Source organism: Hypomesus transpacificus, unplaced genomic scaffold (assembly GCF_021917145.1).
Source record: "Hypomesus transpacificus isolate Combined female unplaced genomic scaffold, fHypTra1 scaffold_31, whole genome shotgun sequence".
In the NCBI taxonomy this organism is placed as follows: Eukaryota; Metazoa; Chordata; class Actinopteri; order Osmeriformes; family Osmeridae; genus Hypomesus; species Hypomesus transpacificus.
Genome location: NW_025813837.1, coordinates 1,627,497 through 1,645,365, shown reverse-complemented (window position 1 = coordinate 1,645,365; position 17,869 = coordinate 1,627,497). Strand labels below are relative to the sequence as shown.

At 46.8% G+C, this 17,869-nt stretch overlaps 3 protein-coding genes across 4 annotated transcripts; all 3 read left to right on the top strand.

Moving 5' to 3' along the window:
• Positions 1-236: 236 nt before the first annotated feature.
• On the top strand, positions 237-2,186 carry cunh9orf85 (chromosome unknown C9orf85 homolog). The gene is made up of 4 exons (XM_047015788.1): positions 237-448; positions 647-753; positions 843-956; positions 1,314-2,186. The coding sequence occupies exons 1-4, from the start codon at positions 347-349 to the stop codon at positions 1,543-1,545; spliced, it is 555 nt and encodes a 184-aa protein (XP_046871744.1). The 5' UTR covers positions 237-346; the 3' UTR covers positions 1,546-2,186.
• A 1,104-nt stretch (positions 2,187-3,290) lies between these two features.
• gda (guanine deaminase) lies at positions 3,291-11,365 on the top strand. 2 transcript variants are annotated; one of them, XM_047015786.1, is made up of 15 exons: positions 3,291-3,471; positions 3,893-3,981; positions 4,078-4,249; positions 4,489-4,576; positions 5,745-5,850; positions 6,484-6,511; positions 6,771-6,878; positions 7,364-7,471; positions 7,664-7,761; positions 8,083-8,150; positions 8,293-8,439; positions 8,720-8,838; positions 9,158-9,185; positions 9,345-9,438; positions 10,085-10,164. In XM_047015786.1, the coding sequence occupies exons 1-15, from the start codon at positions 3,346-3,348 to the stop codon at positions 10,086-10,088; spliced, it is 1,383 nt and encodes a 460-aa protein (XP_046871742.1). In that variant the 5' UTR covers positions 3,291-3,345; the 3' UTR covers positions 10,089-10,164. The 2 variants fall into 2 exon arrangements, with proteins under 2 accessions (XP_046871742.1, XP_046871743.1); XM_047015787.1 differs by lacking the exon at positions 9,345-9,438 and having other exon boundaries at positions 3,294-3,471; positions 10,085-11,365.
• Positions 11,366-11,480: 115 nt separating this feature from the next.
• si:ch211-214j8.12 (uncharacterized protein LOC100000539 homolog) lies at positions 11,481-15,294 on the top strand. The gene is made up of 6 exons (XM_047015785.1): positions 11,481-11,795; positions 12,089-12,344; positions 12,575-12,741; positions 12,914-13,524; positions 13,738-14,052; positions 14,484-15,294. Exons 2-6 carry the CDS (start codon positions 12,119-12,121, stop codon positions 14,896-14,898), a joined length of 1,734 nt encoding a protein of 577 aa, XP_046871741.1. The 5' UTR covers positions 11,481-11,795; positions 12,089-12,118; the 3' UTR covers positions 14,899-15,294.
• The last annotated feature ends 2,575 nt before the right edge of the window (positions 15,295-17,869 follow it).

The window sequence follows — 17,869 nt, the reverse complement described above, 5'->3', positions numbered from 1 at the left end:
AAGGATTGCGTGACCTACCCTGTTGTGAAATGACGTAATTATTTTTTATTTTTTGCAGTCCAATCTTTTAATTTATTGACAAGTGAGTGTCCCATTATCGGATCTTTAAGAGCTCAGGGCGGCAATCAAATTTTTTTTATCAGTAAAATACAAAAAATATCGTTGCCTTTGTGAACTTCATGAATACGGTCAGAGAATGTTCTGATACGGTGGCTTTCATGTGACGTCACAGCGAATCGTACAATATTCTTCCGGGTGATTTCTGACATGTGTGTCTGGCATCCGTGTTAGCTATCCTTGCTAGTTTTATAAATAATTCTTGATGGGTAGTTAAAGTAGATAAAATATGAGTTCTCAAAAAGGAAACGCATCCCGCTCCCGATCCCAGAAATATAAAAACACGACTGCTTACAAGAACGATAAATATGGAGCGAGTGTTCAAGTCAAGGTAAGAGAAGTAGACTACGAGCTCACGATGAGCTAGCTTTATTTACTACTTTGACTCATCACTAATAAGCTATTTTATTATCACTACATGACCATGTTATTAAGTGAGACCTTAGTTTAACATTAAAATATGTATGCACTAACCTGTAACCGTTGTGGTCTTGTTGGTTTAACGTCGTGTTTATGTTTGATCGTATAGATTGCAAACTCAAAAGTACACGCGGGGCTGTGCAAACGGTGTAAGGAGGTTTTGGAGTGGAAAGTCAAGTACAACAAATATAAACCTATAACTCAAGCTCGGACTTGGTAAATAAGCACACATGCACACACACACACACACACGTACACTCTCATGCTGGCTTCAATCATCAAATAGATGTATCTTTGTTTTTCAGTGTGAAATGCTCTCAGAAGACAGTTAAAAATGCCTACCACGTCATGTGCACGCCCTGTTCCATTCAGCTCGAGGTGTGTGCTAAATGCGGCAAGAAAGAAGACATTGTCATACCGTAAGTTATCAAGTTAATCAACTTTTAGAACAGACTAAGATCAAGTTTGTAGAGATGTACAATGTATATGAAAGAAAATAAACTGCAAGTGCTCCATCTAGTGGAGCACCAATGCCATAAAAAAATACTGACATTGTCAGTATTTGTCAATGGGTTTGTCCATTGTTTATACACCCTCGTGTAGGCCTTAAAAGATCAGGAAAGATGCCAGTAAGTTGGAAGAAGGTACACCTTGCCCTCCATAGCCTAAGATCAACCATGGCCTGTTTAATATACCGACAAACATTGAGTGTCGTACTGAGTAGGGTGTGATTCTGGCCTGCTTCTGATACTGTTTCACTCCACGTCCTTCTTCAGTGTGAACACACCGGAGGAGGAGGAGGAGGAGGAGGGGGACACCAGTCAGAAGACGAAAGAGCTCTGTCAGAAGAAGAAGAAGAAGGATCTAGATGACGAGCTGGACAGTGATGATGACTTTGGAGACCTAGGAAGTGATGAGGAGGATGAAGATGGTGGTGGTGGCGGTGACTCTAAACCCAAAGAAGCTGGAGACAAGCCTGACATGGCTCGTGTCAGCGTTAGGGACTAAGGAGAGACTCTTGGACTAGAGAGAGACTCTCTGCCCTCCACTAACAGATAGAGTGCCTCCACATTGTCTACAATGTCAAAGTGAACCCATAGGGCTGGTGTGGGTCTTAAAGACATTCCTATACGGCTGATACTAGTGAGTGAATTACACACCTCGTGAATCAAGGGAAAGGTTGGATTTGGTAGAACTCTTTGCATCTCGAGACTCGGTTATAATCAGTAATAAACTTGTGTTACTGAAAAGATCTCCCCAGTGCTGTATCCTTCAGGGGAAGCAGGGGGGGAGTCAGATTTGTGTTCGCTCATCTCCATTTTTCACTCTTTATAGTTTTACATTTGGTTGATTTTGCCATCAGTTTTAGCGACATACAAATAGTGCTGGATAGATATTTCAGGGGTTATTGCCAAGAAACTGCATAGCTTGTTATTAAGTAGTGCATCTATCACCTCAGCTACGATAATACATCATTCTTCTGGTGGGAAAGCACATTAATAGTGACCACATGTCTCAAGTTCAACAGCAAAAAAACGAATTGTAGGTGCAGTCTGTTGTCATCACAGTGCTCTGTGCTCTAAAATTATCCTGTATATTTCTTCTAGGAACTCGAGTCCAATGTTGAAATAAATGTTTGCGTCATTTATCATGTGCCTTTTACATTTTAAGCTTTGTTCGTGCAAATGATAACAGTTTTCAAGAATGGAGTAATATCCCACTTCCCTATGTGTGGCAATGCCAAACAATATGAGGTAAATATAGTAATATTCTGTATCAGCAATGACCTCGGACAATAAGGCAAAGTGTTCCTCACAAGGTTTTTTATGCTTAGAAACACTCGTCTGGAAGTAACTTGTCTACTCTATTGGAGAACCCATTTAACTATTCCGCTTACATACTAGGCCTACATGACTTGTGTATAAAATGACTTTGGACAGTAAGGCAAAGTGTTCCTCACAAGGTTTTTAATGCTTAGCAACACTCGACTGGAAGTCACTTGTCTACTCTATTGGAGAACCCATTAAATTATTCCACTTACATACTACATGACTTGAGTGTATAAAATGACCTTGGACAGTAAGGCAAAGTGTTCCTCACAAGGTTTTTAATGCTAACCAACACTCGGCTGGAAGTCACTTTATACTCAGAGAACCCATGACATTATTGTTTTACATTTTCAGTGCTCTAGGCCAAGCAAAATAAATGAATTGAAGTAATGCTAAAGCTATCACATATCCAAACCACAATAAAAGTTTGGTTGTCAGTCAGTTTGGCAGGGGATTGTCCACTATCAGAAAAGTAACTTTCCAGGTCCAGTACTTAAAAGATGGAACTTTTGCTTGATCCAATTCAGATTGGTGATATGTCAATCCATGTAACGGTCAATGTTGATTGTTAGATGTTTATATCCTAGTAACACAGTAGGAAGAACCAAAATACAAGAAATGCATCCAAAGTGCTCATTCATAGCCCTTCCTACACTTGTAGCATACGATTTTAATAAAGATATTACATATTACGCATACATACTTCATGATTTGAATGTATAAACTCGGTTCTATCTGTTTAGTAATCTCTTAATTTCCTTCTCCTTGTGAATTCTCAACACGAATATTATTTTTTTTTTAAATCTGCCCTTGAATGGCACAGACACACGTTCATTGGCCAGAGGCATTACAGGTGGAGTCGCGCAACCTCTTCTGTGATAAGTCCATAAAGCTAAACGCCCACTGTACTCGAATATAAATACTTTCTGTGCATTGTGTATTGCTTATTGCTCTGCCGAACTGAACAAAACGAGTAGAGATGAGCAGCAGCCGATCCACGATGGTCATTGCGCACGTCTTTCGCGGAACGTTTGTGCACTCAACCCAAAGCTCAGCCTTAGATGTTTTGGACGACACACTTCTAGGAGTCGATACGCTAGGAAAGGTCTGTCTCACTGGAATATTTTTTTTAATGAATCATTTAATTGTAAAAAGATACGGTGTAATGTTTTTCAGTATTACTCAATCCGACTTCAACTTTAAGTGCATTTGTTTATGAGAGAGTAAATAAGGCTTTAACAAACGATGGCTTTAAAGTACAGTAAATACTTTACATAACCATTTGTTACAACATATGATTGGATTTTCAATCCAGAAAGTATCAAACATCCCAAAACAGAAACTGAAACACTATCTGGTGATTTGCTGTCCTAAATTTCATATATAAAAAAATAAAACATAAAAAAAACAATTCCATGTAGCTTGTTTCCTGAGAGAAAACTCCCCCTTTTTTTCTGTAATAACTCATTAACTCCCCATTGTCTACACACCACTTACTATGCCTGATTGATTCATCACACTGATAGATTGCTTTCATCGGGAGAGGGACTGATGTGGACAGGCTGTGTGAGAAGTATGGATTCCACGTCCGGGATGTTACCCAGCTGAGACAGCAGTAAGCAAAGAGTCTTCTCTGTTGGTTCAGCAACTGTACTTGATGAAAACATTAAGAGTCCTATTTTCCTGACGTCCCTGTGGCTGGATCCTACAGTGAGTTCTTCATGCCGGGAATGGTGGACACCCATATCCACGCGTCCCAGTACAGCTACGCAGGCACAGCCCTGGACTTGCCCCTGCTCCAGTGGCTCAACACCTACACCTTCCCAGTGGAGGCCCGCTACAAAGACTTGGAGTTTGCCCGCAAAGTCTACACTCAAGTTGTGGTGAGCCGTCCATGTTTTACTGGCAGTTTATTATAAAAATACATCAAAGTAACTAAGTCAAGTGAAAGTATAAAGACATGCTGTAGTGCAGTAAATTGTGCAGATTGGCAATGTAAACAGTATGGTGGTACAAATCAAACAATACGAAAACAATACGTTTAGATACATCCACCCGTTCAATGGCGCCTTAACAATTGTTGAAGTGAATGTGGTAACGTGAGCTCTCTTGTCTGTTTCAGAGGAGAACTCTAAGGAACGGGACCACGACTGCCAGCTACTTTGCCACCATACACACAGATGCTTCTCTCCTGCTCGGGCAGATTGCAAGTGAGAACACACATGCTACACACACACACAAGACAAAACATGCACACACACACAACAACACCCACACTCAGTTCCAAACACACACAGACACATGGACTCACCCATCCATACACGCACATGTGCATGGATACACCTCATTCTTATTGGAACTATGATCAGAAACTGGAGAGCAAAGGAGAGAGAGAGATTCAGAGAGAGGGAGAGATGCTCATAGATTAGACACAGAGAGGACAAAGAGTGAGAAAGGGAGGGAGAGACCGAGGCCTGTGAAGACAGAGATGGAAGGACGGCGTTTCCAGATACAGACGCGTCAAAAAGAAGAAGAGGCAAAAGGGAGAAGCTGGAGGTTTAAAACCATCTCAACTGAAACTCGCCTTGTATGAGCGGTGGGGGCAGGACCCCACCAAGACTACATTTCCCAGAGGCCTTTTGGTTCCTATAGAGGATTCTAGTGTTTACCTCTTACGAGGTGTGTCATTTTAACTCTGTGGGATGTATATCTCAGAAGATTGAGCAGAACATCCATTAGACTGACATTAATGATAAAGACTGATGGAAAAAGCGAGGGAGAGAGAGGGGGGGGGGTCAAGATTTGACTCAAGTACACAAAACCTGTTATGTAACCTTTTCCAAATATGAACTTTAGGTACAGGTCTACACAGTATACTTCACAGAGTGAAATGTCCAATTTGTCAGTACACTTAAAGCTATGATAATCCGCTTGCATGGAAATATGTTGTTATGGTTACTGATTGTACTGACCCCCCAAATATCCCACAGAGAGTTCTTTTCACAAACTGACAGGAGATATTTATCTGGAAGTGTGACAGAGTGGAGTTTGACACTTTTTCATCTGTCTGGAATGTTTCCTGCTTCACGTAACCTCAGTCCAAAGTACAAAGTTTCACCTGTGTACACTTGGGTTGACATATTATACAGTAGGCCTACCTGCTAGTTCGGTTTTGTCCTAAACTAAGCATTTACCACAAAGGGATTAGACTGCTATGGTAATGACCTTTCCCTATAGGTGACCTGCTCAACATACACTTGTCTCCACATGACACAGACATAGGTAGATGGGATTTGACTCTACACACATGCATGTGTGTAGAGTGACAGAACGTTCTGAACGAATCTGCCCTTTGACTGTTGTTCTGTCCTGCTGTAGATGAGTTTGGACAGCGCGCCCTTGTGGGGAAGGTGTGCATGGACAGGAACGATGCCGTCAAGCATTACAAAGAGACCCCGGAGGAATCTCTGGACGAGACCAATCGGTAGGCTCCGTCTTCACAGTAAAACCCCTGTCAGACTAATATTCAGCCAATCACCATCAAGCATCCAAGTGTCGGCTTGGTATATGTCCGTTTGAACCCTGATGTTCAGGGTTAAACCATGACTTGGTGTGGTTTCAGCCGTGTTTAGGGAAACTAGCCCCGCTACTGTAACAGGCTGTAGTGTTCTGTGGCGTGTCGCATGGTCTGTGTGTTTGCCATGGCTCCGGGAAAACGCCCCTGGAGAGCTGAAGGCCAGCGACGAGCCGGACCCTCTCCAGTGACGTGTTTGAACCTCAGAACCTCTCTCTGAACACTGACTAATTCACTCAGGCTCTGAAATGCCCCCTCTTCTCTTTATCACCCGCACACATATCAAAAATATTCCTAAACCCAATCTGGCCAGTGAGGGGTTCATGTTGTGTTCGAACATCTCACATGACTCAGGGCAGAGAATGGACCTCTTTATTCAACACAAGTTCAGGTTGAGTTCTGTCGCACTTTGCTGGAGTTTCCACAGCTCGCTGTCTCTCCCAGTTCTGTGTGCTATGTCAGCAGGATGAGGGTGTCTGAGGAGATAGGGTGTGTTGTCTTGTGATGTGTGTTGCTGACTTGCTGGGTTTTCTTGCTCTCAAGGTTCATCCGAGAGCTGTTAGAGAACAAGGTAAGGATCCTCCCTCAAGCCATTATACACCTCGTCTCCCGGGGCAACATTTTTACGAGCCTTTACAAGCTATTCATTCTAAGTGTGCCACATACACAGCATGCAATGAGACATCTGGACAGAGTATAGTCTTGATATGATTACACTTGTTGATTCTGTCATGGGAAGCTGGTCTTTAAAGAGTCTTCCCCCCCCCCCTCTCTCTCTCTCTCTCTCTCTCTCTCTCTCTCTGTCTTGGTGTGGGGTCCTTGGTGTCCAGTATCCCCTGGTAATGCCGGTGGTAACCCCACGCTTCGCCCCCTCCTGCTCCCCAGCCCTGCTCAGCCACCTGGGGGAGATCGCTCAAAACAACCACCTGCACATCCAGGTGAGCTTATACCTGCGCACAGCCATCACCATGGCAACCCACTAAGGGGGAAACACTCAGGGCAGCATCGCTATGGAGACCAACAAGCTGTTTCAGATCTTTCGTGTCATGAGATGCACTCCCTCTGTCGAGGTTGCCGGCAATGAAGTCATCAGACGTGGGCGTTTGGATTTCATGGGATGATTGTCACACAATTAGAAAAATCTCTGGAATCCATTTGAAAGTCTTGTATTGTACCCATTGTATATTGATCCTTGGATACAGTGAGGGACTCTCTTCTAACAGAAAGACAGGGACACAATAACAGCAGAGAATGCCTTAGAGATATAGATCGTCAAGGTCGGGCATTGATGTTGGAGCGGGGCAGTTTTCTTAGCTGAAAGACCTTGAACTTGAGATGATCGTTGTGCCACAAAGCTGTTATGGCCCGGTTGTACCTTGAGGTGACGCTGTCAGTGAACTGACCTTTAACCTCTGACCCCCAGAGTCACATCAGCGAGACCAAGGAGGAGGTGCAGATGGTGAAGGAGCTGTTTCCTGACTCTGAGTCTTACACAGACGTCTACCTCAAACACAACCTCCTCACCGACAAGGTAGCCCTGCAATACATAACCATGTGGAAAAGTCACGAAACGCACGCAGAAATGCGTTCAGAAATAGTGGAAAAAGTTCATGGAATCTAAATGTTGCTGTTTTCTACTTAAGCGCCTGATGTAGAAGACAAACAAATTGAGTTAGCGTTTATGTACAAAAATAACTATCGGGTACTTTGTGTTTGAGAGCAGACAGTGATGGCTCATGGTTGTCACTTGTCGGATGAAGAACTGAAACTGTTCAGAGAGACGGGGGCGTCCATCGCTCACTGTCCCAATTCCAACATCTCGTGAGTCACTCTGCCCACTCCCCCAACCCCCCCCCACCCCGACTGTAGTTAAACAAATAAATACCAATAACACACTGTTCTCGATTACATTAAATAAACCAGCCAGAACAGTGTTTATTAACCCCACTACACAGTTAGTCTCTTCTCCGTCTCCGGTCTTTGAACTCAAAGTCCTTCTCTCTCTCTACTCCTCTCTGTCATTCCCTACTTCTCCCTCCTCCTGTATCTCCTTCCTCTTCCTCCTTCTGTCTCTCCCTCTACTTCCTCCTCCTGTCTCTCCCTCTCCTTCCTCCTCCTGTCTCCCCCTTTCCTTCACCCCAGGTTGTGCAGTGGCTTTTTGGATGTCCGCAACGTTCTCAACCGTAAAGTGAAGCTGGGCCTGGGAACAGGTAGGCCCAGAGCTATACCCTAATGTGTGGGGGCAAGCGTGCGTGCGTGTGTTTCATACACACGTATGCTAAAACACGTGTGTGCGAGAGAGTGTGTGGGTGTGTGTGTGTGTGTGTGTTAACGTGCTCCTCGTGTGTATAGATGTGGCCGGGGGCTACTCTCCCTCCATGCTGGACGCAGTGAGGAAGACTCTGGACACGTCTAAAGCTCTGACCATCAAGGACTCAGAACACCAAACGCTCAGCTTCCAGGAGGTCTTCAGACTGGCCACGCTAGGAGGGAGCCAAGGTTAGTAACTTAGAGTTTAGATAGTTAGCTCAGTTATTTAATTAGTTGTTGTGTAGTCAGTTCATATGTTTAGGATATCTAGCGAGTTAGTTTGTTCATAAGAGGCTTTGTGGCAACTTGAAACGTGGCGAGTGGCGGTGCCCATTAGGTAGCGCCTGGGTGAGGGTTGGCACTACCACAGGCAAACACCCCGTCCGGACGGCGAGTAAAACGGACGTGGCGAGTGTCTGCTCCGAGCGTGCCCGGGATGTCCCCTGACTGTGTGTCGCTGGGTCTGCAGCTCTGTCCATGGACGAGCACACGGGGAACTTCGAGGTGGGGAAGGACTTTGACGCGCTGCGGGTGAACCTGGCAGCAGAGGAGGGACCCGTCGACATCTTCCAGAGGGAGGAGCCTCTGGTAGGTGGCCACGCCTCCACGCCCTCGGCGTAGTTTCTCAGTGACGCAAACATGCATGGCTGGCTAGCAGGTGGGAAGGCTGTAGCTCACTTAAGGGAGAGTTTGACAGCAGAGTCACATGCCACAGTCACACATGCCCCCCCCCCATCTTGTGCGTCGCTTTGAATAAAAGCATCTGCTTAATGATTACATTGTTATTATTATGGTACCCACCCATACACTCTTTAGGCACGCACATGCACAAAACACACACATGTTCACAAACGCACGTGTCGGCGGAACTAATCCTGAACCTTCACCTTCTCTTTGTTTTTCCCAGGTGCTTTTGGAGAAATTCCTTAACTTGGGTAAGAATTCCTTCTCCCGTACATCGAATAGATATTGTTAGATAGCATTCACGTTATCGGACATGGGTTCAATCAAATCAAATCAAATCAAATCAAATTTATTTGTATAGCCCTTTTTACACGCAAGCATGTCACAGAGGGCTTCACATGCGCCCATAGAACTGCCCCTCAACCAACCTAAACCCTCAAGGAAGACAAGGAAAAACTCCCAGACTCCCAAACTCAATCCACTCAAACCCTCTCAGGAGTATAGGTAGGTATAGTTCAGGTTGTCTTAGGATCAAAAGGTTACAGGTTAGAATCTCCCTCTGTACCATGTGGCTTTGGATGAAAGCATATGCTTCAATTAATCAAGGTCCAATACCTGACGCCACACCTCCAACACTGGCCTCTTCAACAAGGCCAAGGGCTCACACTGACTAGAACACTTTATCTGCACAATGGCACCTTGCCATATTTGCACTATGTTACCCTATTTGTATTTTTATATTGTATATTATAGCTATTTTATTTTATTCAAAATAAAATATATGAAATATATTTTGATATATATAAAATATTGACATACTTTAGCCCCTTAGTATTTGTTAGACTTTGTACCTTTAGTATAGTCAGACTTGTACACCACTTATTTAAGATTCCTATGTTAAATGTTCGCACCTTCCTGCACCTTCCTGCACCTTCCTGCACCTTCCTGCCAAAGTACATTCCTTGTCTGTGCGAGCTTTCATTATGAATAAAACCCATTCTGATTCTGATTGTGATAACGCATTCCAACTCTATCTGGTTATGCTTGTTGTAGTTCCTGTTTTTGTGTGACAGACGTTCTAACAATACATTAAAGAGCACAAGTTCCTGTTTGTGTGAATGACTCAGCACCCCCCCCCCCCCCCCTCCAGGTGACGACCGGAACATTGCGGAGGTGTACGTGGCCGGCAGGAGGGTGGTCCCTTTCCCCGGCTGACATGAGGTGCTGCCTCTGCGTCTGTTGCTCCGTCCTGAAGCAGCCTGTCTCTAGATTCTCACCGTTCGGTTGAAGTCCTTCGTTGGTCCGCTTGCTCGGGTTTAGAAAATAGAATGATTGGAAATGATAGGCCGTTCCCTGTGAGCTGTTCTTTCCCTATGTATGTATGCTAACGCGGAAATTTATAATAACGACAAGAAATGTACAGAAGTAATTGATTATGGAGCTTTTTGTAGTCTTTTCAGCCAACTCCTTGGAAATTCTTTCATATAGTTGTGTTGGGGAATGATAATGAATATTGATATACTGTCCAGACCACTGCAACCTCTTGGCCGTCTACATCCACTTACAAGTTTGACTGTTATTTATACTAAATAATAATAATGCATTAATTTAGCAGATGATTTTATCTAAAAGCAACTTACATGGTGGGATTTGAAACTGAGAGCTCTTGACCTGCAGACAAGTGCTCTGCTACTGAGCTCTACCTCATCTCCTTATGTACTCTCTTGAGTTTGTTAGTGAGCACAGTTCCGACCTTGACCTGAGAGGCAGTAGGCCGTGTAAGGAGGTCAGACTTTATTTTAATCTATGTATCTTTTTACATTTTTTATTATTGTCTGTTTCTTTATTTGGCTGTGAACGTATTGTCAGCTTTTTGCAATGATTTGAATATGCTGCTCGCTTGAACAAAAAGTTTGGCAACTGTTGCCTTCTAAATTCAAAATCAATGTTTCAAATGTAACTATTTAAATCTATTTAGTTAACAGTGCATTTCGTTTTGATTAGTGCTTTATTGTTGCATTGCCTATTTGTTATGAATCAAAGCAAAAGGGAAAAGGTTCAGTACTCCTTAAAGTATGTCAACTTGAATTTTAAAAAAGTATATACATTTGGCATCTAGTCTTTTGTTCCTTCACAATATAATTCAGATTTCTGAAGGTGCATTTACAGGCACACACACACACACAGACACACACACACACACACAGGATGAAATCCAGACTATTCTGGTAATCTTCAGGTTCATGCATCTACAGCCTAGCGTCACCTGTGAATGACAGTGGAGAGGGTAGCCAGTACTGGAGAGAGGTGTGTAGGGTTCCAAGGGTCTGCCATAGTAACCATCCTCTTAAGATTCATGTAACGACACAATCATGTAGTTGACTGCCATAAGAAAATATGTATTTAAATAAAACACTTTTAAAAGTTTGACATGGGGTTTGATCAATTGGAATATTCCGCCAATTCATTTTGAAACAGTTTCAAACAGTTTGCGGGTCCTGAACGCAACACCGTAGCCCAATGTTGTCCAGTTTCCAAACCCGGAAGTTTTCGCTAAATCCATCCCATACGTTCAGCCTGTAGCTTACTCGTTCACATAATTCTGATTGAACGATTATACCATACATGCGTTAATTAATAAATATTGAGCACAATGCAAGCAACGCATGGAAGAAGTTTGTTTTGTACAAACATTATACTAGTTTGCAAATCGAAACTGTCGATTCATCTCTTATTTTTCAAAGGCTGTGGTACTGCCCAAAACGTGCAGTATTAGTTCAAAGGTTGTTTCAGTATCGAGTCCATTTGCCAATTGCCATATTAAAGCTTTGCCTTTTAACACACAAGTAGGCCTACATAAGGTAAGTAGCTGAGCGGAACTCAAAGCGGCTACCAAAGAAAAATGTGATTACCCACTTTAGGCTATTATACTTCTACAGGATTTTCTAAATTCCAAATAGTGGGAACTTTCACTCGAGGCTACGTCTTTGTACTGAGGTGTAACATTAGAATAAATGCATGGCATGTACGCCAGCCCAGAAACCATCATGACAACGAGACAATTAAAGAAAAAAGATTTGTTTTGTTTTAATAGAAAATGTATTATTGTACGTGTTGCATTATAAACTAACTCCTGGGAGATTGCACTTTACAGCTAACACTTTCATTGACTTTGGAGGAAGTGATGCCTTTATACAGAGTCACGCTTCAGAGACCTCTAAACAGGAAGTTGAAACCCAGAGAAGGAAGGAGGAGATGGAAAGAGAAGGATGGTGCCATAGCATCGCTAGGTCAGCTCTGCCTACGCAGCCTAGCTGAGAACATGAAAACACTGTGGGTAAAGGACTACGCTGAGAACTACATGGACCAGTACAACTTCAGACACATCATGGGGCCCTTCAGTGAGCTACGTGAGTCCAGGCTGAAGAACACACTGTCAGCGTGGTCAGTGTTGATTTGGTGTGGATGGGAATTGTAGTTTTCTCCCTCCTACCTATCCCCCTTTCTCCTGTCCTTTCTAATGCTCATCCCTCGCTCACTCCCCCTCCCTCGCCACTCTTCTCCTCCCTCACCCCCCTCCCTTCCCTAACCCCCCCCCCCCTCCCCTCCCCTCCCCCACTCCTCTCCTCCCTCTCTCCAGCGGGGGAGCTGGTGGAGGAGCTAACATCCTTGCTGTGCTCCAGACGGGAGTTATCCCGCGCTGCCCTCCACCTCCTCCTCGTTCCCCAGCTCAGGGGCCTAAACCTGGGATCCTGCCCGGCCCTGGTCACCCCCTCCCTCTGCTCCCTCGTCGCAGCACGTTGCCAGGTTAGACCCCCCCCCCCCCCCCCCCCCCCCCCCCCGGGTGTATGAAGCCCTTTGTGAATATACTAGTCAAACTCAAGACTCCAAATAAGGGACGTTTTGTTGTTTGGTACGGATGAGATGTGTCACAGATGTCTCTCTCTTTCTTGGTCGTCCTCTCTGGTACTCTCCCCAGTCCTTGTCCAGCCTGGATGTATCAGGGGCCCAGCAGCTATCGGCCCAGGTCCAGTGTGACCTGCTGGGCTATCTTCCCTCCCTGCGCTCCCTCTCCCTGGCCGGTACCCAGTGTGACAGCCGGGTGGTGAGGGCGGTGGCCCTTTCCTGTCCTGCCCTTCGCCACCTTGACCTGTCCCGCTGCCCCCTCCTGGCCCCCGCAGGCCTGCTACCACTGGGAGGGGCCCTTGCCTCCTCCTCCTCCAGCCCCACGGCCCCCCTCAGCAGCCTCCTGGCCCTGGACATCGGGTTGGGGCCGAAGGAGGGGGACCCGGCGGCGGCTGCAGCCTACATCCTGCTCTCCCTGCCCGGGTTGGAGAGGGTGGCCCTGGAGGGTGTGGGAGAGGCCTGCGGCCTGCTCCTCCGCAGGGAGGGCAGGGAGACGGACGCCTTCGCCTCCAGGGAGGGGGTGTGCAGCCTGGGGGACCTCTGGAGGAGGAGGGTGGAGCAGGGTGTGGGGAAGAGGGAGGGGGCGGCTCTAGGAAGAGAGGAGAAGGAGGATGAGGATGGATTCTGGGGCACGGAGGAGGTTGGGAGTGATGATGAAGGGATGAGAGGGGAGTGGGCCAGGGGAGAGGGGGTGAGCGGGGTTCAGGCAGACAGGCTAGACGGAGGTGGGGACTGTGGAGAGGAAGGAGGGATGAGGGAGGAGTGTGTCGACCTGTCCCTGAAGGAAGCCCAGGGCTTGTCAGTCAGGAGTCTGCCCGCCGTCGCTCGGCTTTGCCCCGCCCTCCTCTCCATCTCATTGGACTGTGAGGAGGACGGGGGGCGGGGCCGGGCCTCTCCGCTGGACACAGGGCTGCGGAGATGGGCGGGGCAGCTGAAGAGGCTGGCCGTGCGGTTCCCGGGGCCCCTGGAGGAGCTACGGCCGGCCCTGTGCTGCGTAGGGCCTTCCCTGGTCTCCCTCACCCTGGAGGGTGTCAGAACCAGCCCCCACACCCCCCTGGTGGAGCTCCTCCACACCTGCCCCAAGCTGAGGACTCTCCTCATCCACTGTGAGCCCCCCCTTGCACCCCTGCAGGAAGAGGAAGAGGAGGAAGAGGAGGAGGAGAATGTTCTGGATGGGTCTTGTCTGCTCCAGCTGTGCTCTCTCTCACTTCAGTAAGTGGGGAGGGTCTTTGGCAAGGCTCGGCAGAGAGGTTCAGGCCGAGTTTTACTTTGTGTTAAGGCTTAACTCACCAAAACACTGGGTTAGAGGGGCTGCAGGGTGTAGGAGATTATGTGAGGACAAAGTAAGGGGTTTTCCTCCAGGACTGTAAAGGGCCTGAACGTCCAGTGTCGAGGTTTGTCATCGGCAAAGACATCTTAGTTCCGTCCTAAACGACTGATAGTTGCAAAATTGTGTGTCAATTATTAATAAACTGGAAATCCCCTGTTATTCTTTTTACACTTCCTCTTTTTCTCTGCAGCGGGGGGGGGGGGGGTGTCATGTTGGGACTTTATGGCATGTTGACATGGTACGAGATAGACAGAACTAGAGCACAGGAGGGAGGGTGATGAATGTTCCCTTGCTCTCACCCCTCCGTCTCCAGCTTCTCCCGCGACCAGCGCCAACTGAGGCCCGCGCCGTCCTGGAGGGCCCTGAGGGGGGCGCTGTGGCGCCTGCTGGCCGGCTCCCCCCTGCTGGAGGACGTGTGTCTGGTGGCCGTGCCCTGTCCCTTGGACTCTGTCTTCCACAGGGTTCTCCAGACCACCCGGAACCTTCCGGCCAGAAACCCCCCCTCTGCTGCCACCTTGGAAGGGTCCCGCCCGTTGGCACGGTTACACAGCCTAAACCTGGCCCATGGCGATGTGACCGGGATGACGGCTAAGAGGTTGTTTGCGGCCTGCGAGCGAATGAGAAGCCTGGATCTGACGGGGTGCTGGCACGTGAAGGCACGCGATATAAAGGACATCCAGCATGCTGCCACTAGAAGACCACAGGGTCTGACTGTGAAGTGGACATGAGTAAAGATCACCACATATACCTCTCTAGCACTATGGTTTCATGAAGGAAAGAATGCACTTTTTACTTCCTGTAGTTGTTTCACTTACTAAAATGTTCTACTGAATATTCCTTTTAAATTCAGCCAGCCATAATGGATTACTAAATATGTGGCAGTTGCAGTAGATGAACTGTACTTTATACTTTAAATGTAGTGCCTGGTAGCTGAGATGTGGTTACTTTGCACCGTGTCTGGAAAATACAGACCTTTGACTAGACCTGAGTTCCTTGACTATAACCACCTAAAGACTTAGAACTATGCACTTCTGATCCTTGATGTTCTACTGTGCTTTCCATATGCACTTTTTGTATGTCACTTTGGATAAAAACATCTGCTAAATAAATCAAATGTAAATGTTCCCACTTCTGCTACATTCCTTTGAATCAATTGTCTAGATTCTCTACAATTATTTTCTAGATACTAGAGGGTTCCGCGGGTACTTCATTATAGAAATCATCATTACAAATCTTGTGGAAATGTCATGATTTTAAAATAGCATTTCCACAAGTGGACACTAGATGTCACCTGAATTCCAGGAATTCTCTCTTTCTCGTTCAACCTCATATTTTCTTACCTGCGGGAGGTCAAATCTGTGTGTGTGTGTGTACGAGATGGTATCTTACAGTTTTCTACACACCCTCCCTCTCTTACGTCTCTCTTCCTCTTGAGTGACGTGAATACGAAGCCTCTACAGCCTGTCATCATCAGCTTCCTGGAAAGCTACTGACACTTCCTGATCAGGACCAGGGCATGCAGCTTGTCTTTATCGCTTCACCTCCTTCTCTTTTTACTCCTCTTTTCCTTCCTGCTCCTCCACTCTTCCTCCCCCTGTCCCTTCCTCCATCCATCCCCTTCTCTCTCTCCTTTCTCTCCCCCCCCCTTCCTTGTCCCTGTGTGTTCCCATCCCTCTAACAGAATTGAGGCCACACAGACGCAAGTAAGATGGAGAAAATAGACAGATTTCGAGAGAGCGAAAGAGAGGTGGTTTTGGTGAAGGGTGTGGGTCGGAGAGGAGATCCGTTTTGAACTGTCATCGTCGGGTCTAAGCCCAGACTGGTTTAATCTGGTTATGCTCTCTGGGAGTTTAGTGGCGGTACCTCAGGTCACCCCGCCCTAATCTTAATCTAGCCCTCCCCTTCTCTGTCAGCCTGTTCTTTCCGCGCCGCGCGCAGGCGCACACACGCACAAACAGCCGCGCCCATTCATTCATGTTCATTCATTCAATCTCAACATTTGTATTCGTGTCCCAACGTTCGTATCAGCTCACATCCGGCCTCCGGCAGCTTACCCGTCTCCATGACACCTCCCTCTGCCTCCCAGTCGTCCACCTCTTCCTGGTAATACTCATGAACCTCTGGATCAGGGCACAGTTGACGTCGGCAGGCGTAAGACACTGGACGAGTCACGCAGGTTCGGGCCTCGAAAGTGTGGCCCAAGTCTGCCTAGCAACTGGTGATTATGTCCTATGGCTGTGCCCTGATCCAGATGTTCATAGCTGTGCTTAGGCCTCCATCCTGCTGAACAGAAGGGCTCATTGAGAGTAGGTAGTACTTATGGCAGGAGAGTTTTTCCGCCTCATCTTGATGTACCCTAATCCTTCTCAAAAGTAGAACTGTGCTAAAGTCCTGTGTGAACTTGGTAACCCCAACCCCAAAGACCTCCTCTGGCCCTGCCCCTGCAGTTGTCCCCAGTCGTCATTGTGATGTCATACACTAAGCCAGCTTTCCCGACACACGCACACGCACACGCACATACTCTCAAATGGGCAGTGACACACAGGGACATATACACACGCACGTACATGCACACTGAAAAGAGAGAAACATTACGGTTGAGAGTAGGAGTAACGAGAAGCCTCTACTAAGTGTATGTGCATCTGTTCCAAACCTGCAGTCTGTCTTACACACACACACACACAAGGGTACAGCTGTTCTCTGCGTCAGAGAGACTGTTTGTTCTCTTCAGTGTCTCTCATTCAGCTGCTCTCATTTCACGCTGAAGGTGTGTGTGTGCGCGTGCTTGTCTTTGGTGGACCTCAAGATACCCAGAAAGCTACAGAGTGAATGAGTGATGCTTTCCATGATTAGATATCCAGTCAGTTTCTGTCTCAGACTGAGGGAGGGATATGGCGCTGTGGTTGCACCTGGCTACAGGATCAAGAAGTCGTCCACTCAAATCCGCACTGGACTGGGATTTGGATGAAAATATCATGATTGTCATTACATAAGGAGCTTTGAGAGAATTACCCATTTCAACAATGGAGGGACCACCGGAGTTGATCCCTGATCAAATGGGATGTCTTTTTCAGTGGGGTCACGGCAGGGGTCACAGCGTGTCTGTCAGGCGTTGTTAGCGCTACACAGACAGGGGGTCAGGGGTTTATTCACCGCCCCCCACACACACACTCTTTCCTCCTACCTCAGCAGTGCATGCAGCTGCCCAGTGTTGTACCATCTGCTGACTCACTCCTCGGTGCTTGTGGCAGGTGTGGGAAATAAAACACACCGTTTCCCTTCAAAGGTAACACACTCTGGAACATTCTGGAACAGACCTCCACCCCCCCACCCCCCAAGGCTGTGCCCCAGATAGATTTGAGGTTGGGTTGGATTTAGGTTGGTTTAGGTGCAGCTTTGTGGGTGTATGTGCAGTTCTCTGTGACACGGCTTGTATTAAAGGGCTGTACAAATCAAACGGATGTGATTTAGAAACAGGCCAGCTCAAATTCAAGTTCTGGTTGCTACCCTTCATGGCATCCTGACCCAAACATGAGCTTTGTGTCGTGTGCGACCTCCAGCCCCGTAGCCCTTCCAGACCCAGGTCTGGGGTTTCTATTCAGGCTGAGGGGGTCAAAGGTCACTCTATAGGATCCGTTTTGATGAATTGATGGGACACTTGGGAAGTAGGGACACAAACAAACTGAAATACCACATCAG